General features: G+C 39.6%; 1 protein-coding gene across 4 annotated transcripts in view; it reads right to left on the bottom strand.

The window, feature by feature from the left end:
- Nucleotides 1-335: 335 nt before the first annotated feature.
- Nucleotides 336-25,469, bottom strand: part of wu:fj29h11 (uncharacterized) — a 54,982-nt gene continuing 29,848 nt past the window's right edge. For 2 of the 4 annotated variants that reach the window (XM_055150189.1, XM_055150187.1), the window contains 16 exons: nucleotides 23,161-23,342; nucleotides 19,821-20,080; nucleotides 19,157-19,373; nucleotides 18,456-18,639; nucleotides 16,953-17,079; nucleotides 16,796-16,882; nucleotides 16,244-16,429; nucleotides 14,487-14,743; nucleotides 14,204-14,349; nucleotides 13,515-13,599; nucleotides 10,397-10,520; nucleotides 7,575-7,694; nucleotides 6,252-6,482; nucleotides 3,255-3,498; nucleotides 2,545-2,701; nucleotides 336-1,791 (listed from right to left, as the gene is read on the bottom strand). In XM_055150189.1, the coding sequence (XP_055006164.1) occupies nucleotides 1,378-1,791; nucleotides 2,545-2,701; nucleotides 3,255-3,498; nucleotides 6,252-6,482; nucleotides 7,575-7,694; nucleotides 10,397-10,520; nucleotides 13,515-13,599; nucleotides 14,204-14,349; nucleotides 14,487-14,743; nucleotides 16,244-16,429; nucleotides 16,796-16,882; nucleotides 16,953-17,079; nucleotides 18,456-18,639; nucleotides 19,157-19,373; nucleotides 19,821-20,080; nucleotides 23,161-23,342 (3,021 nt within the window). In that variant the 3' untranslated portion in view covers nucleotides 336-1,377. Of the gene's footprint in view, nucleotides 1,792-2,544; nucleotides 2,702-3,254; nucleotides 3,499-6,251; nucleotides 6,483-7,574; nucleotides 7,695-10,396; nucleotides 10,521-13,279; nucleotides 13,379-13,514; nucleotides 13,600-14,203; nucleotides 14,350-14,486; nucleotides 14,744-16,243; nucleotides 16,430-16,795; nucleotides 16,883-16,952; nucleotides 17,080-18,455; nucleotides 18,640-19,156; nucleotides 19,374-19,820; nucleotides 20,081-23,160; nucleotides 23,343-25,469 lie in introns of those variants that run through there. The other 2 variants (XM_055150188.1, XM_055150190.1) reach the window with 2 other exon arrangements.

The following is a 25,469-nucleotide window of genomic DNA, read 5'->3' on the forward strand; positions in this document are numbered from 1 at the left end:
ATACAATATATCTGTACAGGGGCAATAAATATTAGGGACATTCTGCCCCTAATATATGGGGAAAATTGGACACAAGCCCTTTAATTCCAAATGAGTAGGAACATCAGCCAGCACTAGTTTGAATCATTTATACTGTACCATTTGGCTGTTGGACTAAGTTCTATATATAGCTTACACTTTAAACACATATAGTATGTATATGTAGACTTGCTCTAAATATGGCTCATAAGACGTTGGTGTGAATGCTGCCATTATCACTGCTTTCATTTCTTGTGTTGTAAGAGAAAGGTGACTCATTACTGCCCTACAGCCCACACTCACACAGACACTTGGGATGAGCCGCTGGAACATGGCTTTATTAAAAGTGCAAGTATAAAACAGAAGATAAAACCATCAAAACACCAAAAGACTGAACAACAACAAATCAAATGAAATATACAAGGAATGTTCAGATTTAAAAGGCACATCAAAACTCATCTCAGTGCAGTAGGAAGTCATGCTGGGACCACAGATTCCTGGATAATAGTACAGTGCAAAACCAAGTGCACCTTCATTACTCATTAATGCTTTTTGTCTGTGCTTATGTTTTACAAGTATTTAGCCATAAAGAAAAATTAAAACTTGAGTTAATTAACATAAGCAGTAACAACAGATGCTTTGGCACATACACTATCGTCTTTTATAAGCAGAGACTATATTGTAATACACATTAATAGAAAACCAATAGATGAATAACCACTATAACTGACATAAGAGTTCTTAAACATTTCAGGTCGGGGCCTAGAGTTGGGCGAATTCGTGATAAAAATTTAATCGTGAGCCTTTTGACAATCTGCTATTTTATTGAAATCATCAGCTGGCGATTCAGTATTTCATTAATTTAAAGCAGCACTCAACTCAGACACTTTCCCTCAGCTCCTTCTCCTATTGGTCAGTCTCTGAGTGAGTGTGGAGTTAACCAATCATACTGAAGGGTGAACTTTCAAGAGCCGGAGATGACTTGAGTCCTTACAGGCAGTATATAGTAAGTCTAAAAAATGTGATCTGTTTCAAGAAAATCTTGAGCTTATATTTTTTGGCACATCACCCACTCCTATCGGTACCCCTATGGTAAAATGAATTAGATGTTTGTAATAACTGCAGTTAAAAATATTCAAAATCATGCTTAACTGATCTAATTTTACTAAAATATTAAGTTACCAGTTAAGAAATACATTAAATACAGTGTCAGCATTTTAAAACCAAATCTTTCAAGTCATTTTGTGAAAACCACTAAATTAGCTTACTGATTCCCACTTGGTTAGTGATTCACACGTGGTCCCAGGACTAAAGTGTCACCATCATGTTTTAGTGCAGACTCTTTGAATGCCGATCCATTTAGACAAACAGAAAGAGCTCCAGGTTCTTGGTGTGCAGGTGCTGTGCCAGGTTCTGGATGCGGCACAGGCGGACCTGCTGGGCATCCCCGGCGCTGTACACTCTGTAAATGTGGTATTGTTCCTTCTTCTTCAGAGCAAAGTCCAGCTCGTTGGCGGACATATGCACGAAGGCCTTGTCCGTCTTCACCGTGGACTTGACCTCAATGAAGACGGTGGTGGCGTCTCCGTGCGGATGGGTGAAGGACAGCTGGAAGTCGTAGGGCTGGCCGCTCTCTCCGCGCTCGTTGCACCAGGAGACGGAGGAAGGGCGGGCCGGGTCAGTGCCGTTGCACCAGTGTAACAGGAAGGAGTGCACCAGGCGCTCCCCCCACTCACCGATGGCCACCAGGTCCTTCTGGTCAGAGAAGAACACCTGGAGAGGGCGGGGTCAGTGTTAGGTTTAGGTTTAGGTCTGGATTACGGCTGTACATATTTGGCAGCAGTACCTATACTTGTCATCGATTATGTGGTACCACTTTATAATAACTACACTCTTCATAGCCTTAAAGTAATAGTATGTAACTTTCTGGATGTAGCACATCACCTGCATGTTCCCATGGAAACAGAAAGTTAAAAACATACTTTGGAACATTCTACCCCATACACAGATACATTTTATGCTACACTGTGGAAGATTATGCCTAAATAAACATTTCCATGGAAATAAGCAGGAGGAGGCCAAACAAAAGTCAGGTCTGTGGAGATGCAAGCCTGCTCACATTAAGGACATGTTTTTCCATGCATTAACACGAAACATGTTGAAGAACAAAAAAAACAAAAAAAAAAAAAAAAAAACCCCAAACAAACATGTTTTTATGTTAGTAATTTTTTTGGCAAAAAGTTACATACTATGGCTTTATTTAGAATATTCTTCATTCTATATTAAACATTAAACATTCATTGAGAATGATTCAGGCTTAGTAACAATTCAACTCCTAAGCCTAAAACCCTAAATAAGTAGTTAGTAAGCCTAAATCATCCTTAATAAACAATTTGGTCATCATGAATTAAATCTTTATGAAGTAAGCATTAAACAACAAGGAGCAGTGTGTTCTGCAGTTTTAACGAGTCAAACTCCACTACACACAGTAGTGATGTTCCTCTGAGCAAGCAGGCCTACACTTACAGTGTCGGGCTTCTCACAGGCGATCACCATGTCCTCCATAGACATGTCCCCTTTCCACTGGGGGAAGTCCATGTGCAGAGGGGGGCGGTGGGGGTCTGCTGAAGCCGCACTGCCCTGGAACACACCGGACACCACCACCACCTCTGGACCTGGGACTCTGCACACACACAGGAGAGTCAGTTCACAGTAAGAGTCGTACATAAAGCTGTGCTCTGACTAAAGACTGGGAGAAATAGTTTAAGCATATTTATATGAGATGCCAGTTTGACATGCCAATTATGATCTAAAATAAACCGGCTAAAGGTTTACACACTCAGTCAACAATGAGTTTTAACATGGCTCTGAGCTCAACTAGATGTGGTTAATGAGTTGGTACCAGCCCACACCCTCTGGATTGTTCAGAATTTGCTAGTTTTGCGGGCTGATGCTAACGGCTATAGGAAAAAATACAGGGCACTGGCTCCGGTGTTCCAGAATCTTCCCGAGCTGCTAAGTGGATGACAGCATTAACATTGTACCACAGACATATAATTAGTAAACGTGTTGTTCAGAGAGACAAATGCCAGGTTATGTGTGAACAGAGCAGACTCGCTGAATGGGACTCACTGCTGAATGTTCTGGCATTTTGAACCTGGCAATTGTTCTGGGATCTGTATAAATGTACTCTCTCTGCCCTGTGTGTCCCGTGTGTCCCGTGTGTGTGCGTGTACATGTGGGGGTGTTCTCCGTACGGGCTGTCTGCCTGGCTTGTGGGGGCAGTGGTGGGGATGGAGCTGTCAGTGGGCAGGGCAGATGGAGCAGCAGCAGGAGCAGCAGCAGTAGTAGTGGCAGCAGCAGTAGCAGCAGTAGTATCCGTGGTGGTGTGTTCAGGAGCGCTGGGAGGTTTGGGCGCTGCAGGGGCCTCCTCTGCTCTCTGTCCGTCAGGCTGGGCTCTGTGGCGGGACTCTGGGGGCTCTGTGGGTGACAGACAGGCACACAGGGACAAGGTCTATCAGTGTGGGCGGTTAGACTAGAAAGCTGTGTGTGATGGCAACACTGGACACTCAAATCAATAAATACAGTAAAGGCACTCTTCTGGACAAGAGTACACAAACAGCTTGTTTCCATGGAAATGTACTTGTTTAGCCAGGAAAGCTCCACAGTCTGGTTTTAAATGTGTTTATCCCCACAGAGACAAGCGGGGAAAAAGCAATGTCATCTTTACAGACACATTTTGAATAAAATGAAAACTTTCTTGAGGCAAAACTCGCTTCATCTATTCCAGTCTGTGGAATGGATTGGAAGAAAACCTGAAGCAGTGCCCAAATTCTCAAAAGAAACTATAAAGAGTTTTTGCTTTTGTGGTGACAGAAGTGACAGAACTGGATGATCTAAAAAAATAACTAAAATAATAATAATAATAATAATAATAATAAATACAGAATTAAATGAAAATAAATAAATACATAAAGTATCGATATACAGATAAAAAAAATAATTAAAAAAATAACTGTAAAACATAATACAGCACAATACAAAATAAATAAATAAACAGGGTTAAAAGTATATTAAGTATGCATAGTATGTAATTTATTTAGCTATATGTAAATATTTGTAAAGTTTTGTGATCAATGTACAGCAACCACATCATTTTAAAACTATGTAATGAATAGGGGCGGGTTAATATTTTTCGTCTTCCCACTCTTTTTCAAGATACGTGTTTTTCTGTTGTTTATAATGTATATGTAGTATGTATATGATTATAGCTTCTCTTTTGACACAAACAGCGACTCGAAATAAAAACAAACCAATCGATCCTTCCATACCTGAACTACTGTGTGGAATTATGCAGGAATCACATACTAATAATATATTTTTAGGTCATATATTACACAAATTTCTGTTTTAAGCCATGTTATAATGTTGTTACTTCCTCACAAACATACCCGGAATTGTGTTTTGTTTTATTCACACATGTTCTAGTAATCCTTTGTCATTAGTCTGCTTACATCTCCAAAGCTTTGTTCCACCTTGTGATGTCATGTAGCGATAGTTTTCAAGTTAACAGCTCCTTTAGTTCAGTTAAGATTGGCTGACATCATCCAAATGATTCTAGTGAAGGTGCAAGGAGTTTTAAAACACACTTCCTGTATAACCACAAGGTAGAATGAAGTTTTCTGTTTGAGAGAAGAACTCGGCCTATATATGCAGGGTTTGTGTGTTAAAACATGTGAATGAAACAAAACACAACTCCAGATATGTTTGTGATAAGGAAACTACATTAACGCATCAGAATCAGATCAGGAAATAGTATAATATGAACCTTTTAAGCAAAAAAACAAAAACAAAGTGCGCTGATCTTGTTGAGTATAGCAAGTAAAGGCCTATAGTCATATGCTCCTTCTTTGTACACAAGAACAGTCAGTGCAACCTTAGAAGAACAGGCATTTTAAAAATTAAGACTAGAAGTAAAAGTAAAAAGTGATTTGTATTTCTGTGAGTATATGGAACAACCTGGATGTTAGATAAAAATCAATAACTGAAGCCTTTATAAATACTTTATAAAGCATGATTTTGTAAAAGTTATAGAGCTCTCGAATGATCAATGCATACTGTTTGTTTTCTCGAACTGTCTCTAGTTTGAGATTGCCCTGAATGCAGTCTGGGTTCATGTAGGGTTAGGGTTAGTGTTGTGAAACTGTAAAGGTAAACCTGCTGTTCATACTGTACTTCATACTTGCTTTTCTTGTAATTTGGGGTTGTTGTTTATATCATTCAGCAAATAACAATGAATGAACTACAGTGTTACTACCCTACTACTACTACTGCTACTACCCTTCTCCAGAAAGGTTATTAGTATTATTAAGTTTAAACATTCACTTAAAGCTACTATTTGTAATTAGATTAGTTGACCCGGCCCTGTTGCATTCTCACATATCATTATCTACCACAGAGAGCACACTTCAGCGTGAACAAAGGTAACAGAGGGAAACAGGTGTCACATCTACCATCTACTGGTGAATAAAATTGAATAAACATTTGCATATAATGTTTCAAAATTATAAAGTCTTCTTTAAGGTCCTATATCACAAAATTAACTATTGTGAGCTTTAAGCCATGTTTGAATGTTGTTACCGCATCAAAAATAGACCTGGATAGATGTTTGTTTCACTCACACATGTTTGATAAACCGTGTCTGTCTACATCTCCAAAGCTCAATATACCCAAAATAAGAAGTAGTTTTCGAGTTCACAGCTCTCTTTACTTTTAGTTCAGTAGAGATGATTGAAATGATTCTAGTGAAGAGGTATGGAGTTCAAAAACACTTGAGACACTGTAAGGTGGAACACAGTAGTTTCAGTGCAGTTAGCTCCTCCCTTCAGGCAGATATAAGAAAGTTTCCATCAGCATCTGACCAGAAGTGAAGAAGCAACTTGGATGAGCTGCGAAACATTTTCGAGCTAAAACCTTTGTCCAGTTGACAAATTGATTTTCTCCTTTGTCAAGATGGAACAGAGAGTTTTCTGTTTAAGAGAAGAATCCTAAAATATACTAAATATGTAGGATTTCTGTGTCAAACATGAGTGAATGAATGACAACAACAGCTATGTTTTTGATGAGGAAACAACATTACAACAGAGATCAGGAAATAGTGTAACACGGGTCCTTTAAACGGTCTCAATCAGGAATAAATCAGAACTCTTCATCCTGTTCTTAGCGCTGCTGACCTGTGTGTCTGGAGGTGCTGGTGGTTGGAGCAGAGGGCTGTTGGCTGTGTCCGTGTCCCCTCTGCAGGTGCTCTGGGGCTCGGGGCTGGTTCTCTTGGCTGATGGGAGCAGGGCTGGAGAGGACCCTGGAGGCATGGTCCCTGGGCTCTGAGGGGCCCTCATACTGCCTGTCTTTGGGAGGAGCGGGCGGGGGCCACATCTTGTTCACTGCCTCCACCACACCATCTCCAGCTGCAAGAAAAACAAAAGATCAACTCATTAACAGGTGTATAGAGTTAAATTGATATATATATATATATTTTTCCTCATACTGTAGAATATCTTAGATTTAAAATTTTGGAAAAATTTTTGAGGGAGATTGATCAGAAACTTATGAAGCAATCACATGTGCTGTTGTCTAAATGTGATGCCAAATAATTTCATAAGTTACATTTTTATTTTAGGTTTACAATTTTAGTTTAGTTTTTTTTGTTTGTTTGTTTTTGTTTTTTTAAAAAGGTGCATTGTGTAACTTTTCACCTGCTCATCTCAGTCTGAGTCATGGATCTATTCAAATAACTGGATAGGGCACTGCTAAACTAGAGCTGTTCCAAGTTGGATTAGTAGACCCCCTAAACACAAACAGCTCAAGTTCAGCTGACAGGGACTGACAGGGACCTATAGCTTTCACAATAATTGGAGTTTGTGTACATACAGTATTTTCAGATCATAAACTTTTTCTCAGCTCAAAATCCTTCAGTCATCTTAAAAACTGCTTTTTAATATTTTGCTTTGGCTCTGCTCTACTCCGCTCTAGCTCCTCTCGCTCTGATTGGTCAGAAAAATGAATGATACAAGGAAGTGGTGTCATACTATGGAACAGTCCAGGTAAAGCAACAACATCACCATGGAGACAAGCAAGGTGACAGATCCTCCACTAAGGTCTGGTGCTTGATTTTGACTTGAAAAACAGAACTGGTTGATTTGAAACAGTTTGCAGTGGTTATTCCTTATCCTAATAATTCATCGTGATGAGTTTATAAGCATTTTAACAACACTCAGAGACCAGAGTGGAGTTTTGCTGTCACAGTAAAGCTAGCATACTAACCGCACATGTCCTGATTATCGGACATAAACCACTTTATAATTAGATGCAGGCCTCAAGAGCTGCTTATACAATAGGTCTGTACTGGGGCAAGACAAGCTTTGCTCAAATACACAGGGAAACATAAACAAAATGATAAAAAGCTGGTTACATAATGGTAATCTATTAACCCATGTGAAGTGAAATGAATGAGGGCTTTGAACAGTAGCAGCAGATAGCAAGTTGTGGCTGTGGCGTACCTTTGCGTGCGGCTCCTGTGTTGGAGAGGGAGGCTCGCGGGGGCCAGCACACCAGGGTCTGCTCCCCATCCTCCTGTGACGGCCGAGGGGTCTCGTCTGACACAGAGAACTGGGAGAAAGCTGGCCAACAACAGGGAAATACACATTAGATTAGACTGTTATTCATTACTGCTGCCATTTATTGTAAACAGAATTCTACATCTTCATATCTCTTGCTGTGTAAACAAGTCTTATGGTGACAGGGTAGTGTTGGTGCCCAAGGACCCAACTACCGGTACAGTATGTTGATATGAAGCCCTTATCCTCTGTGACTGTTGTGCTAATAATTTAATTTTACTCATTTATTTGAAACAAGGACAGTGCACAGAAAACATTAGTCTCAGAGAGAAAAGATGCTCTGCGCCAGATTTAGCTACAAGCTCCTTTTCATCTGCACACCTTGGGCAGGTACAAAATACATTAAAGAAACTATTTACATTAGACCAACTCTAACAACAACATTTCCTCATTAACTTAAAATAACCACTATCTAATTGATCATTCAACATTTAAAACAGTCATTTCACAAATTCATCAGTTCATCAGTTTAGTTCAGTTCATCATCATTTACCAAATTCATCAGTATTATTATCCTCTAAATTACAAATTAGGGCCCGACCGATATGGATTTTGTTGTGGCCGATATGATACCCATAAAATGGGAGTTGGAGTTGCCAATAGCAGATATAATCACCGATATATTTAGTGATGCAAAAATTCACAGTAAATTGAATTGTTTAAAAAACACATAGGTTTGCCTCTAGTAGATTTTAAACTGGATTTATTTAGATAACATTTATTGTTATTCTGACTCTTGCGTCATATTTACACACAGTAGGTCGGCTTAATGGCATTTTTGCATCACATTCTAGCTACTAGTGATGGATAATCCAGTTCTTTTTTGCCCATATCAGCCCATATCAACAAACATACTGGCTGATAGCCGATATGTTTCCAGGTGCACATATTAGCCGATGATATCGGCTAACTGATATATCGGTCAAGCTCTAATACAAATCATCAACAACATGACCATCAGGACAAATGTCATAAGACACTTTTACGTCTACCGACTACACATTACATCTACAGTACAATCAGTCAGAATGTTTAAGCGTTTCAAGAAGCCTAATATTGACATGCTGCTGCTCAGAAGATATTGTTTTAGCCCATAAGAGAAAGAGTGGTAGTTAGTGCAAGTTTTAAGTTCAGCTGGAAGCGTGTTCCAGTTTTTTGCTGCTGTATATAAGGGACACAGGACGTTTAGGCTATGGTCAGATCAGAATTTACAGATAAGCAAGATGCTCTAGTCATCTGCTCTGATCTTAACTGGAAGAAGCCTCTTAAAGGAGAGGGCGCAGCATTGTGGAGAATTCTGTAGAACAGCCCCATCTCAGAATAAAAAAGCATATTGTAAAAGTTTAATAGGTTCTGTTGAGTATGTTACAAGTGATTTTTTATTTTTATTTTTTTTTATCAAAAACTTTAAAAGCTTGCTTAAAAAGAGTCTCAACTGATATTTTTTAGAGCCAATAGAGCCATGTGTACATTATGAATACAATTTGACCACAGAATGAGTCTGGTGATGGTTGATGGCTTAAAAACTGCACAGGAGAAGTCCAGATTATTACCTATAACGCAACAAAACTGTCTGAAAACTGGATGCATGAATTACACAAGCATGACTGAAACAAACAAACAAACAAAAAAAATATGTTTTTGTTGAGGGGGCAACAGTATAACATGTTTAAAGGGTCAAAAAAAATCACTTGAACATAATCTGTATTTTGTAACAGTTCCATGTAAGTTGAAAAGGTTACACATCTACACCATTACTGCTTTCTCCTTTAGTCCCTGTGTGTCATTGCCCAAAGTTGAGCCTGCTTGTGTTATGTAATGTGCCGTAAGCTCTGGATCACAGTGATGAGTCTGCCTGAGCCTGGACTGTCACTGCATTAGGGCTCTACACCAGTCTCACGGAAAGTATCAGAGACAGCTGCTGTAGCTAACCCACAGCCCACTACAACAGAAGGTGACACTGAGGCAGAATTGTCAGTAAAAGCAAAAAGAAATACTGATACTATTTGAAAAGTAGGGCTGTAAATTTGCAAAACTGTTTTACATTCAGCAAGGCCAGAAGAAAACTGGGAGTGGAAAATATTTTAGTTATAAGAATGAACTTGCCTGGAACTTAAAACAGCTGATTATTTTGAAATTAGTGGCCACAATAAAAATGTAAGTTTAACAGTATCTCACTTAAATATTTTCTATCAGTTCCTGGTGACAGCTCCATATCCATGCTAATGATGAGGGGAAAGGCTTGAGACTTCGAGAAAGTCAATTTTCCTTTAGAGTACATCAATAATAAACTGCTTTGGCAAGGACATAAATGGCGTAAAGTATCAGCTCACCTCAGTATGACCTTCTCTACTCCCTCAGCTCCTTCTTTATAAATACACCTCGCGCTGATTGTAAACTCCTGTTACCTCGCGCTAGTGTGAACCTCTGTGTGACTGGGTGTTGTGCATTTATCCATGCCACTTTTACACCAGACAATAAACTTAAGCCTATATAAACAGAGGGCTTCAGGATGTACCTTCACTGCATCGAAGATCTTCTGAGAGACTGTAGCATGTTAAGTTATAGTAACCAACATCCAATTCCAGCAGCCATGTTCAGAGTGTCAAATGTTCCCAAAAATGCATGCAAACTAACAGGAAGCTGGACTTTGTAATTTAAATGTTCTCTTGCATACTTTGATAATGGGATTTTCTTATGCATACCTCTCTCCAGGCTGGGCTCAGGCTGAGGGGGCTTAGGCGGCTCGGGGACCTCCCACTGCTCCTCTTCCTCAGGCAGCTCTCGGATGTCCTCCTTCTGCAGGTACCTCCTCAAAGCGGCGTGGTCCTGCAAAAACAGACGCAATTAGCACTTTTTAAAATAACAATATTCATCGAAAATAACATAATAAAAGAAACAGGTGCGCTGACTTCGGTGTTGGAAAACTGCAGTGCTCAATGGGAGCTGACGTCACCGTAAGCATCATTACAACAAAGCATCGCATGCTGTTGGCCCCTCCTGTGGATAGCTGCACCTCACACTAGAGCAGAGCAGTTTTTTTCATCCCACGTGTAGGGCTAAGCCAAAAATCGGAAGACAGATTGCAATCTCTACTTTGGTAAAGATCAACACAAAATAAAAACTCTAGTGCTCCTGAGAGCCTGCCCTTTATACCTGAAGTTCATATGGCTGTTTTTAATAATATGGAAGAAGACATCAATATGGGGGGGGGGGGGGTCGTGATACATTTTTTTCTCATATCGCCTAGACCTTCCTATATGTATCCCCAAAATAAAATAAAATTGTAGAACCAAGTGAGTACAGCACAAAGTTTATTTACTGGTGATTATAGATGACTCAAGCATGCACAAATCACTCCAAATACATGGGGTAAAAGTGGATAAAGCTCTGAAAAGTCCATTTTACGAAACAGGTCTGCTTTAAGATAAATCAGACGTTACAGACAAAACTACTACTCTTACTTGAGTAGTAGTCCTAATTTCTTGGACCACTACTTGGTACTTCTAATTGAGTCATATTATTTTAAAGTAACAGCATTTTTACTTGATACATCTGATATCTCAGCAGAAATCTTACTGTAGAAGCACTCAGGGGGTATTGCAAATCATAAATAAATACTGCTAAGCCTTTCATATCAGAGCTGAAATGAATGGCCGTTACAGATGGGAGTGATGTTATGAAATATTAATCAGAGAGAGAGGGATTCAGTTTATTTACACATACACATTCTAATGACTTAGCTCTTTGCCTGTGGGATTATATAACATGGGCTAGTGACCCAGAATACCAAACAGTGTAATGCGTAACTGTTTAATGTTCTCTCAAACACAACATGTGATGATGGAACAGTGTTCATTTCATCGACTAAATGATTATGACACAGTTCTAAACAATGTTATTTCTGCTGAGTAAATAGAAATAAACAACATAAAATGCACCAGTAATGACCTGTTGGCCTTTAGTCATTTAGTTGATTGATACAAATTTAGGCTCCATCAACCGATTAGTCAACTCATTATTTTATTTAGATGATAAAGAACAGCAGAAAGGAGAAGTGAGTGAGTGTGCTAGCTGAAGATTGCAGATTGCAGATGAAGTCTTGGGGAGTGCAGTTTGGGTGAGATACAGAGATACTAGGGATGTAACAATAACCAAAATGTTGTGACAATAAATCGTCAAAGTTCTCACAATAACATCATGGAGCATCACAATATATCGAATTACAAGTCTCTGCTTAAATGAAGAGTAATGGTGCAGGAATAGCTAAAAAAAAAAACAGAGGGAATTACATAAACCATGATCCATTTCAGTCAGGCTACATGACGGAGTAACTGTTATAAACACTTTTAAATCTTAGTTAGAAGCATATTAACAGTTTTGTGCCTCCACAAAATATCTCAATAAATATTGTACCGTGAGATGTGTATCGTGAAAATACCGTACCGAGAGATTTGGATATCGTTAAGAAATACATAATAGTTTTGAGAGCTTTTTCTACTTTCTTTTTTATTTAATGGAAAAGAATTTCTTTAGTCGACAACAGCAATAAATTACACACATTTTTGTCAAATAAAACAAAAATAAATAATAATAAATTTAAAAATCCAACATTAAATTTGGCGACCAATTATAATTTAGCTTTATGCTTCTGATTACATTAACACTTTAATGGAATCGATTTTGGATAATTTTATGCAATTTCAAAAAAAAATAAAGAATATAAAACTTTAAATGTGTCCCCCCTCACTGTAGAGGTGAGATCGGGCCTAAAAAATCCAGCCCGACCCGACCCTGCCCGCGGGTATTAAAACCCGACCCGGCCCGAGCCCGACCAATTAACTTGATTTGCAGGCCCGAGCCCGAAGCAAACCCGAAATGTCATATTTTATTTGTGAGGACTCGGGAGGAGGAGCAGTGCTCAGCGTCGAGGTGCCAGTCTTTTTGCTCTCGTATGAAAGCAAAGCGCCACATTGACGACATTCAGCGAAGCCAACGCAAGTTTCTGTAGCATTTTCAACAATCAATTTGAAGTTTTTCCACACCTCACTCTTACCGGTGCGTGTTTGTCTTTTCAGTTCTCCTGCCTTTAGTTTAACTTCTTGCTCCTCCATATTGGGGACACCAGGTCAAAATAGATGCAGACTTGCGGAGGGGAAGATTATTAAATTAAGAGGGGGCGTTCACGTGAGCAGAGCTCTGGCTCTGCGGCTCCTGTAATTAGTAGTTAAATAGCAATTACATTACATTACTTCTCTGTTTTATCCGTATTATTTATTTTATAACAAGTATTCCTTAGTTTAGTATCCACACATCGTTTTAGCATACATTTTATAAACATATATATATATATATATATATATATATATATATATATATATTTATTTGAAGCCCGAGCCCGACCCGACCTGAAGTAATGATTGACATTTTAGACCCGACCCGACCCGAATTTCGGGTCGGGTCGCGTCGGGATTGGGCTCGGTCTTAAGATCTTACCTCTACCTCACTGTCCCCTTCAGTCCTTCAGATCCCGCCCCTCCTTCCTCCTCACTTTCGCTTTTAGTCCTCAAGACCGCGCCCCGCCTTCCTCCTCACTCTCCCTTTTAGTCCTCCAGACCCCGCCACTCCTCCTCATCCCTCACTCTCCCTTTTAGTCCTTGAGGCATGGCAAACTTTACCAACTCTATCTGAAATGTGATTATGGGCGGGGTTTAGGTGTTTAGTTCCACTTTAATCATCATTGGAAGTAAAGTGTAGCATTAACACGCTTTGTCTTTAGCTCATTTGTTGCCGTATCGCTCCCAGAGGATTGTGCAGACTTACATGCAGAGATGTGATGAGTCCGCTCAGGAAGTGCATGAGCTCCTTCCTGTGGGCCGCCTCAGAGCAGAACAGCTTCACCAGCTCCCTGCAACACAAAACAAAACAATACAGCCGCTATGTTTACATGCACACGGAGCTCCCAGTACGCGCTTGGTCCAATTTTCATCCTGTTTCTCCAGACAACCACTCAGACGTAGCCTGGCTCATGTCATATTGATATGTGCCTTACTCTATAATTGTTTCTATAAACTCAAACTGTAAGAGATGTATACAGTTCCTTTAAAGGTGCATCACGTAACTTTTCTGGTGGAGGGTCTGTCAAATACTTTTCTTCATGGAGATGTTCTTGTTTTGTCTGGAATGTTTCACAGTATGGCATTAAGCATTTCTATCTTCATGGAGACCAAACCAGACCAAGTTACAGGTCAGATCTGTGGAGAGGCGATCCGGCTCACAGTCAGAATGTCTGTTTCTGTAGGTATTTTTGATCTATAAAACAACCTGTAATTGAATAAATGTAAGGTAGAACTATTTATTGTCACACTGTGGAACATTCCAGACAAAGCAATAAGATCAGCATGTGACAGACCCTGCACCAGAAAAGTTGCACAATGCACCTTTAACTAATGCATAATAAGTTTCTTCATAGTTTGTGAGATAAAACTGAATCCCATTTATAGAGGTGTGACCTGCAGATGTCCAGCCTGGATCCCAGGTTGTCCTTCTGGATGTACAGCTCCTTGTTGTCTTTGAGAAGACAGACGACGTCCTCCAGCTCCACGATGCTGTCCGAGTCTGGGAGGTCCAGCTGGTAGCGCCGGTACAGCTTCCCCACCTGTGAAAAAAAAAATTAAAAATACAACTACAGTTACGTTTTTGATGAGAAGACAACAAACAAAGTTAAAAGCTTTAAAAGGTTTTAAGCATTACATTTTAGCCGTTTAAATCCAAACTAGGAAAGTTCCGTCAAACCTGTCCAAAGGAGAGTTTCTTGATCTTGTGTGCGATGTTGCTCTCCTGCAGCTCAAAGTAGACTTCGGACAGGTCTTCTCGGTGGTAGAAGAACCTCTGGATGTAAGGCACCACAGAGCGCACCATCTCTTGCATACTGGGGCAGGGTCTCAGGTTTTCTGTTTGGGCTTCACTGGTCACACAGGCAGACAGCGGTTTGATTCCACAGATGTCCAGGAACAAGCTCCGGTCCTCCTCTTGGAACGTTGTACTGGGGCCTGATGTGAGAATACAACACAATGTCTCAAATCGTTTAAAGAGGGGAATTACTCCTCTATGGGGTCTCCTAACACATAAAAGATATTTAGATCACAGTGTTATCTATTATTGTTTTAAAAATGTTATATTTGCTGTATTGACATGTTTTATAGGTATCACATCACATTACAATCGGAGGGCATTCCACTAATGAAACTACTGCACATCGCATCAAGTTGTGAAGCTGTAGAGCATTGTTTTATACCATGCATTTGTATATGTATGTAGAATTGTCGTACTGGAGCATGGGTGATGTAGGCTTGTGGGGGGAGCATTGCACAGAATCTTACAGCTAACCCCAGGGTTTGAATAGGGCCTGGGAGAGATCGCTAAATTACTCAAACATGGGTGGATGACATCATCTTCTGGCATGTTTCTGATGAGGGAACAATGTTATAACATGATATAAAGCTCAATACATTTTGCATAATACTTCTGGTAAGTTGTTTATATTGGTAGGTCTGGAATTGTTGACTTTCACACAGTATGATCTGAGAAAGTATTTACACTGCATTCAATATAGAGTGACAAAAGCTGAGGTGTTGGAGCTGTTGTTTGAACCAGATAGTTGGTAGTTCAAATCCCACAGTGTGGTTGTGTAATGGGTGATATGTAGAGGTGTATTCATGGGTTTCAAGCCAACGATTCCTTCCTGATTTAAAGGATTTTAGGAGGACCTTTCCCCATTCAAAATATATAATTGTGTGATATATTCTATTGCTATACCAGCAAGGATCAAATCAGGAAGGAGCCCTTACACCTGAACCCCATGACTAAGAGCAGAATGACAGCCATGTCTCTGTTTACAAATGATCAGAAAGCCCATTTGCTTTTACCGAAGTAGTTGCCAATCTCCATGTGGTGCCTGTCACATTAACACTTTTCTATTACCCAATAAAACACAACAATATAACAATTAGAAATGGAATTATTAATTGTTAAAAAAGTAATCAGTTTGCCGTAGGGCAGCTATGGTACAAGTATCTTAATAAATGAATGAATAAATAACTTTAAGAGTGGTACCTGTCTTTATTCTTGTAAATGAGTAAATGTAGTTTCTTTCCTCATAGAGAATATGTAAAAGCAGCTGCACACTGTCTACAGTGATAATGAAGTCTTCTACCCCCCATCACTACCCTGGAAATAAGTAGCAGTAGGATTGAATGCGAGAGTTAAAACTGTGCTTTAAATATATCCTCCTTTCGCAGTTTGAAAATAGGTTAATGCAGCTTTGTCAAATGATTTAAAGTGAGAAAAGGGCTTCTAAGAGAAATGTATCATTATCATACAGCTGTTTTCACTAGAAATATAATAAAATTTGTCAAATATTCTAGATGAAATAAAAATCTAGAGTTAAATCATAAACTAATGTTTGAAATTTTTTTAAAGAACCGCACACAATCCCTCTTGCAGTGAGGAGGGGTGTGATTAATAGTCTGAGTTAAGCAGGACTTGTGTACCAGGCCTGGAGCTCTTGGTCTTCTTGGCTGTGTTCTTCTCGGCTGGGGGCAGGTTGAGCAGGCACAGCTCCTTGTGGGCTTTGAAGACCTTCTCCAGCTCTCTGCTGTCACTGAGCATGGGCCTGCGGGACAGACTCACCCATGTGTTGTCCTTAGTGGGAAACACTCTCAGATCAGATATCATCCCTACAGGACCAAGACGAAAGGAACACAGTTAGAGGGGTCTTAATCCATTTAGTTTATTTGTATATTTAAAGGTACATAGCACACATTTTTTCTAATGGAGGATCAGTCTGGAAGGTTTGTCATTTGTTCAATTACATACTTATTTATAGCCAAAAAATACATGGAAGACTCACTGGCTAGTCTCCATGGAGATTGCTAAGATTAATGCTATGTTGTACATGTTAAAAATTACAACAATTCATTATTAATCAATTAAAAAATCATAATACTCACAAATGAAGATTGTTTAATGGTAAAGTTATTAAATTTGTTAATATCCACTCATTCCTAATAGTCTTTTATTTAATTTATGTATTTATTTTTTACCTTTGAGGGTAGAACAGTATCCAAGGTTGAGCCTGGGTTGAGTGCTCTCATCCTGGTCCATAGTAGTTGGCATTTTGCACTTGTTAGCTGTTGGGATAGGAGTCATTTTAAAACCACATAAAGCAGATAAACACAGCTGCAGCAGAAGCGTCTTTACCCAGAGTGGCGTAGAGCACAGACACATCCTGCAGGACCTCACTGGTGGGTATGGGACACGAGGAGCACACCACGTCCAACAAGCCCACGTACTGCTTTATGTTGGGGCTCTTGTTCACGCTCAGCAGCTGGAAACAAAAAAAATATAGACCACTTCAAACAATGCTGCTTTATCTATTCATTCTGCTCATTATGATCAGGCATCAGAGAGTCTGGCACCAATTTAAAAAGTGTAAAAGTGTAAAAAACGTAAATATGTAGGACACAAATTTGTATCAGTCCAGCATAACTTTTATTGTACTGTTGTCTTAAAATATGTCAGTGGGCTGCTATTCCACTGTTGAAGTTGTTATTTTGCTATGTGTTCATTCTTGTCTGTTTTGTTTATATTTTGTATGATTTTTGCTGGTTTCTGTGTTTTTGTGTATGCTTGTCAAGAGGCCATTTAGTGAGGTGTACGCTCTCTCCAACTTGTCCATCAGCCTCTCCTGTTTGCAGGCCTCTTCCAAGTCTCTGTGCTGTAGCTTTTTGTTTCGGTCTTGTGTTGACCTTGGGAGCAGCCGTCCAGTGTATGGCTTTACTGTTGGTTCAGGTATAGTTTCAGAGTTGTCAGGTGCTGACGCCATCTTCAATGGCTAAATTTTCTTTTGTGACTACACTGTACATGGTTTTTGAATAGCATTATCTACTGTTTCTAGTCCTTTTTTGACTACTGCAATTTCAAGTACTATGTGACATCACGCATAGGGTTGGGTATCATTAAGAAGTTGCGAATACAATACATACCTCGATACATAGGCCACGATATGATACATATCTCAATGCAGTGCCCTTTCAATTCGATACGATATATTTCAAAGTGATTTGATACATTTCAATAAAAAAATAAAGGCTAAATCATGTCTGTGATACTAAAAGTCTTTGTTAAACCACGTCTTGTGCAAAGTTCATATGAAACACAAACATTTTATTCATCAAAACAGTGAAAATGTCAAATTTGTTGCATAAACAAGTTTTCTTCCTCTAAACAAGCAACAAAAGCACTGTGACACAATAATTTTGTAAAATATACCTAAAAATACTCTTGGTGATATATCGATACAGCAGCCCCATGATATCGATATTGTATCACCACATTAAACGATACAATATGTCGATATTTAAATATTTTTGCACACTCCTAATCATGCAGGACTGGCCTGATTACAGCCATGTGTTTCTGATTATCAACACTGTCTGGAGAGGCGGAACTGAAGTGTGGATACCTGTTAGTCCAATTACACTGTTCCTTAAATGTTTAAGACTACTGACAGCCATGATCTGGAGCTCATAACCATAGCTGATAGGAACAGCTGTAGGGGAATCCACTGATAATCCTGGAGATGTCAAAGAACTCCCTTCCTCACTTTAACCTTGAAATTATTCAACTCAGTCCCTTGTCCTCAGCTTTTGGTTCCAGAGCCTGAAAGTGTGTGGAGGAAAAAGCAGTTAAAATAGTGTATACCCTGGTGAAGAAATCCTTCATGTCCTCTAGGTTGTTGTAGAAGGGGGCGAGCACTCGGGGGTCCTGTACAGGGCTGGAGGGGTTCTGGGTCAGGCTTTTGTATCGGAAAAACATGGAGGTGGGGTCGCTCCAGCATACATCCTTCAGGTGGTAGAACCGGCCCGAGCACCACTCCTCACTGTGCCTGTACACATCCGCCCATCAAAGTAGTTCATTTAGCTACAGCAGTTTCTCAGTGTTATAGTGCATAAGCCACATTAGACTACTCATTTCACTAAAACATAGTTAACATCATAGATTTAAGATTTTAACTTTATTTTAAGTTTATTATTTTTACTTACTGGTCAAACACGAGCATAGAGGTAATTCCATAACTGCTACCTAGCAACCATAATGTAACTGTAACTGTAACTGTTATTTTATTAAACTAAGGAAGAAAGATTCTCAATTTGGATGGGGTTTAGAACTACTTCCTGGATTATTATTATTTTTTTATTCTCATAAAGTGCATCTTAACTGATGTAAAAGTATGATAACTACTGACCACAGGTATTATCCCACCAAACTAAGTCAGAATGAGAAAAAAAACAAGAAAACCCATCACATGTACTTTAATGCCCAAGATACTTTCAACTACTCTCATTCAAACATATGTATGATTTATAGGGTAAACCTGACTAGCCCTATATGTCTGTCCTTACCTTTGTAGCAGCACAAAAACAGCGGGTGTGTGTTGGAACAGCTCCTTCAGCACACTCTGGGAACAGTTCTTGTACAGGTACGAGTACACATTATGGATGTGCTCCACTGTGGATGTGAACTCTGACCCTTCAGGCTCCTCTCCCTCAGCCTGGGCCCCCCCACACCACTCCTTCAGGTAGGAGATCAGAGAGTCCACCGTCACCGTGTTCCTCATGCCTGGACAGAAACAGGAACAAGAGGGAAGAGGAGTCAACACACAAAAACATTTCAGTTGGCTTGGTTCTAGAATCCTGTATTTCTAGTACTTTTTTTTTATTGTGAAGTTCATCATATGTTTGTTTTGTAGTAAAGTAGTAAAAAAGTAGTTGTTTTTTAAAGTAGTATGCAATGATGCTAAACAAAATGCTGCAAGATAGGATATTTACAAATCTGGCTATGTTATGAAGCACATTTGAGTCTAGATTCAGTCATTTCTAATAGTCAGTGATTCTCCGCATGATAAAAGCATGTGGACTATTTTAGTTTTAAATGGCACTGACTGAAAGTGTGCCTTCTTTATGTTTAGGAAATGAACATTGAAACACATTTTTTTATAGTAAAAAAAAAACATGCTTAATTATTTCCATCAGAAAAATCATAGTTCATATGTTAGAGACACGTTACCTAGTGCCCTGGTGAACTCGCTGGGCTGGATGTCCACATACCACACGTGCGTCCCCAGCAGTCCCCTTATCTCCTCTGAGGACAGGTACACAGAGCTGGGGCACAGGAAGCTTCTCTGCTCTTGTCCGCTCTGCACGGGGTGATGTGCTGGCACCCACTCCAGGCGGCACAGGTAGTAGTAGAAAGAGGAGCGAGTGCTTGCGATTGTCCGGCCGTCTCTGTCAATCACCTGGGCTGTCAGGTACTGGGAGTAGTGGTGTCTGGAAGAAACAAACGCATGTGAAGACATTACATTATGCAACTTTTCCAACACTAACCAATATATAGTAAACTAAAATAGACCCGTGGACATGCTTTAAAGGAACTGTATGTAGCCTGCACTGATACATAAAAAAAAATAAAATAAAAAATTACTACAATCACAACTGAATCCGTGCTGTCAGAGCGTTCAACTGCAGACCAAGGACACATCCCAGTTCTTCTCTTTCTCATTAGTTTGGACAGCATACTGCAGCAGCAGAGGTACTGATTAATGGTGGATGTAGGTACTGAGGATTGGTTTAGTCCTTTTAGGCTTAAACCTGGAGTTCAGTATTGAAGCTGGCAAAACAAATGACTGGATAATCATCTTAAGATACTGTTATCAGTAAAAGCATAATAAGTTGATTTGGACATTTACACAGCCAGGTTGTTTATTTAATTGTATTCCTTTAAATGGTAGGCAGAATACATGTTATGAGCTTCCTCTATTGTAAAGTGAACTCGATTACATTTGTAAACATGCAAAGTGTGTGTGTGTGACAGTGTGCGTGTGTGCGTGTGTGTTTGTGTGTGAGCGTGTTGGGGTGTCCCGTGGTGCTAACAGTTGATGAAGCAGGACTTCAGGACTCTAGTACATGGATGAGTACCTCTTCAGCAGACCACTGACCTACATTAGTGATCACAGTATCTCTTCATGTGCCACACATTAGTGAATGCACTGACTAACCTATATCTACTAGCACTCTTAAACGGGCTATTCACAGCGTGGAGATGTGGCACTTATCTTTTATATTGGCTATGAAACTCTTGATACTGTATTTTATTTGCAGTTAGTGCAAATTGGGGTTTACCAAAATTATATTTTCTTCCAAAGTTTATTCTGACCTTTTTAATATGCTTTTGGACACCTTTGCATTGGTATTTTGTGTGTGATAATTGATTATGGAAACTATTTTAAGTTACCTACACTTTCTATTCAAATGCCTTTCCCTTCTGGTCTTGGCCTGTATTTGTGTAAATATATTTATGTAAGGCTGGGTGTCACTTTTTTTTCATTCCCAGTATTTATAGGATCTGTACCAGATTTCTTCCCATGGATTTGAGTCAAAAATGGTGATTCTGATTAGCTGACCATAGCATAGTCTTTTGTTTTGATTATTGTTTTAAGACTGAATCATATCAAATATTTTGTGCCAAATGTATAACACAGCAGTACAGTAAAAAGCTCCACATTATAAGTACATTTTGAACCCACTAGAGATATAAAAATGTATAATTCATGGGAAGGGCTTGTTATCTGGCTGATTATCTGGCTGATTATGTCACCTCAGCTTCAGTTTATCATTCAGAAATGTTATACACAGCAAGCATTTCACTGTTGTCTGGCCATGGGGTCAATAATCATGAATATTATATATTATTTTTTCAACTGCAGAGTTTTTTTTGTTGTTGTTTTTTTTCCCTCATAATAATCACAACACAAAACTCCCTAGGACTCACTCACTGGAACCACTGGCCTACTCCAACTCTGCAGCTGCCTTCTAAACTGTAATCCAGATGAATCCCTGGCCTGTCCCATGATTAATCCCACACAAAAGAGCGCTGCACACCACATAGCTTTTAGCGTCACCCCATGTTACCTCTGGGGTGGTACACAATGGAAACCCTGAGCCATTAGCAAGCATTATCACCAGCTGCTAGAACAAGAGCATAGAGCAGACCTAGCAATCTCACTACACAGTACAGCAGTATTGTAGTGTTTGTTAAGGTAATTATAGGAACATTTTCTACTTACTTGATAGCAATATAAGATATAGCACTGACACAACAGGGTTAAAGTATGATTACTTTAAAGGCACTTACAAAACTTAAACACGTGAAACATGTTTGCAGTGGTCCAAAGTTATTCCTAATTATTCACCATGATGAGTTTATAAATACTTTAAAAACTTTCAGAGACCAGAGTAGAATTTTGCCATCATGGTAATGCTAACAAAACAAACAAGTGCAGTTCCTGATTCTTTGACAGTTTCTAATTAGATGCAGACAGTACACAGCAGACCAATTCTGACCTATTTTGATACCGTATTTTTCAGAGTATTTGCACTTTTTTCATGGTTTGGGGGGTCCTGCGACTTGTACTCAGGTGCGATCATCTTTTGCAGATAAATAGTTGCAAGAAGCGAAACCTGCAGCTGAAAACTGTAATTGAACAGCAGAAAGAAAGTTTGGAGTGACTAAAAAACTTGTGACAACCAAGAGGGTGCACCATGCAACTTTTCCTGGAAGTCACTAATTTAGAGTGAGATGGAGAGTTTGGTAAACTTGTTCTGTTCTGTTGTTTATGCTATAGTTATCTGAAGAACTGTTCATATGTGACGTTAACAGTCTGTTGTTCTCTGTTCTATTGTTACTACTACAACTTGCCTTTCAGGATGAAATGTTGGTTCCTGGTCTCTGATTTTATAAAATAAATTTCCCCCAAAAAGTGTGACTTCTAGTCCGGTGCGATTTATAATCCGAAAAAGACAGTATTTCTTCTTCTTTAGCTTTTCTGGCATTTTAAATTTGTATTCATGTCCAGGTATAGTCCAAAACAGTTGGACAATATCTTTAGCTTTAAAAGATTGAGTTATCATTGCATATTTTTTTAATTGTATAATTATAATAGACAATGTTAAACCTGCCATTTATTATATTATATTATATATATATATATATATATATATATATATATTATATTATATTATATATATTATATTATATATATATATATATATATATATATATATATATATATATATATATATATTATATTTTTTTTTTTTTTTGCACTGAAGTTTGTGGAGGCAGGTATCTCCACAAACTTGACTCTTATTTAGCTAAAATGTTTGTTTTAATAGGCCTATCATATCATATCAACCTTCAGTATTTTGGGTACTTTTTGGCATGTTTTGCTGCCTCAAAATTAAAATTATTTGTATGTGGGGCAAATAAAGGATCTCTTATAACCTAAAGAACCAACTACCATGTGATGTTCTACAGTGCAGTCCTTTGTATGTGGAGTGGTGCAGTGTACCCAGAGTCCCAGTTGTTAGCCAGCAGCTCCAGCAGGGCGGCTCTCTGCTGAAGGAGAAGGGGGTCGGGAAGCTGAGCCATGGCTAGGCTGTAGAACTCCTCACAGGGGTAATCATCAATGACACAGCCCTCCGAGCGGCTCTGGCACCACCGGGAGCTCTCCACTGACCATGGACTGGACGCCTGCGGCCACAGGAATAGGCATGGTTACAAATGCATGCAAAGTAAGCTTTGCTCTATATATACAATAAACATGTTCTCAGACATACTTTGTTGTACTTTTAAAGCTGTGCAAAATAAAATACACCTCATTAGCTTCATTGTCCTTCTATTGTCATTATTGTATAAAAAAAAAACAAAAAAAACAATAACATTAATATTCAAACTAACATCATTATATTGTCAACCCTTATTGGTCATTTTCTTTACTGATTTAAAATGTACTCATGTATGTAGTCTAAAAAAGTTACTACAGTCGTAACTGGACCTGGGTTGGGTTGCCAGTGCCTTCTGCAGGTAGAGGACACACACAAGTTTGTCTCATTCTCAGTATATGAACAGGCCTCATGTGAAAGCTCAGGACCTCCAGAATTCACTCCCTGAATTGAGATGCAGAGGCTGCACTGGCACTGACTCATGGTAAACGGTTGTTCACATTTTTATACAGCGCTTTTCCACTTTCAAAGCTCAAAGCGCTTTACAACAAGGAACCACTCACCCATTCACACACATACTCATACACCAGAGTACGGAGAGGTGGGTTATGTGTCTTGCCCAAGGACACAACAACAGCATTTATCTGTGGGAGCTGGAATCACACCATCAACCTGTGAATTAGTGGATCTGACCGCTCAACCATGACAGCTATGCCGAGAGCGGGATTTGAACCACCAGCGGCTCAGTGGGCAAACTCTTTTACCAACTGAGTTACTACTGAGCCCCATTCATGACATGAAATGAGAGACTTGCGAGGCTCATTCTGCTTTCTGATTGGATAACTGTCTTCACCAAAATTAAAATATAAACAACTTGGGCATCATATCCAATGTTTTGTAAATGAGAATAAATCAGCATTACAAATAGGGATGGGCATGATTAGTCGATTAATCGATAATTGATCATTAAGAATGTCATCAATTACGTTCATTTTAATCGACAAACCGAATGTACGTTGCAGTGCTAGCGTAGGGTGACCAAACGTCCGTGTCCGGGGACAAACAGGGGTCCGTACATGTAGCTCTCTGCACTCAGAAGGAGCGAGACACAAACAGTCGGTCAGTCTGCAACGTGCCAAAGAGCAAATGTGTACTTAAAGGTTGTAGAAGTGAGAAGTGAGGAGCGGGGGGAGCGGGTGCGCGGACGAGAAGTGAGGAGCAGGGGGAAGAGCGGATCGGGCAGCGGGGAGAGGAGCAGGAAAGGGGTGCAGAGAAGGTTGCGCGGAGATTCAGTGCGAATGAACTAGCTACAACACGCAGCAGCAAGCGGACTCTTTCTTTGCCTTGAAAATTACGTTTTCAGACATAGGATATCGCTTTCGTGTCCTGAAAAACGTTTTTCTAGCTCTTGGAAATAAAGTACGTTTTCATAATAAGCAGAAGTGACCTGTCCAGGAGTAATTTGGCAACCAATGCTTCAGTCTTTAGACCCTGCATCTGCTTCAGTTGCGCCATCGCTGGAATGAATCTACAAGAATCACATTAGTTTGGCTTTGCTGCTTTTCCCCTTGTCTTCTTCTTTCAGCAATCTCAAAAACAGACTTTCTTTTGCGGCTAACTGCTCCTGGATTCTTGTCTGCCATTGCAACAAACTTTGTGCTAACTGCGAGGAAGATATAGGTCAAAAAAAGCCGCTAAGAACTGTTGCGTTGGTGGAGTGAACAGTGTCTGTGCGGCTTGCGTCTGTGGACTGCGTGACAGTCGTACGTAAACCACGTACCGGCGGCGCACAGGCAAGTCAGTTACGCTAGAAACGTAGGGAGTTTGATTGACAGCCTGTCAGCTCAACAGATAACGAGGCAGTGTCGTTATCTATTGGCAAATGTTTAGCCCCACCACGTCCAGAGTTGATGAATTTTTATTCTCTTTTTTTTGGTCATCATAATTACAAGGCTACTGCATCTCTATAATGCTATCATTGACAATTTGAAACAAAAAAAAATCCTCCATACAACCTTTAACGATGACTTGTACAAGAAATTCGATGCTTTTCGTCCTGGTCGAGACAAGTGTGAGGCCATGCCCACAGTGTACAAAGCAGCACATATGTTTCGGTGTCCAGTGGGAAAAAGCTCACCAGGACACCGAAAACATG

This window comes from Boleophthalmus pectinirostris, unplaced genomic scaffold, assembly GCF_026225935.1.
Source record: "Boleophthalmus pectinirostris isolate CB_2022bp ecotype Guang Dong unplaced genomic scaffold, ASM2622593v1 HiC_scaffold_14, whole genome shotgun sequence".
Taxonomy (NCBI): Eukaryota; Metazoa; Chordata; class Actinopteri; order Gobiiformes; family Gobiidae; genus Boleophthalmus; species Boleophthalmus pectinirostris.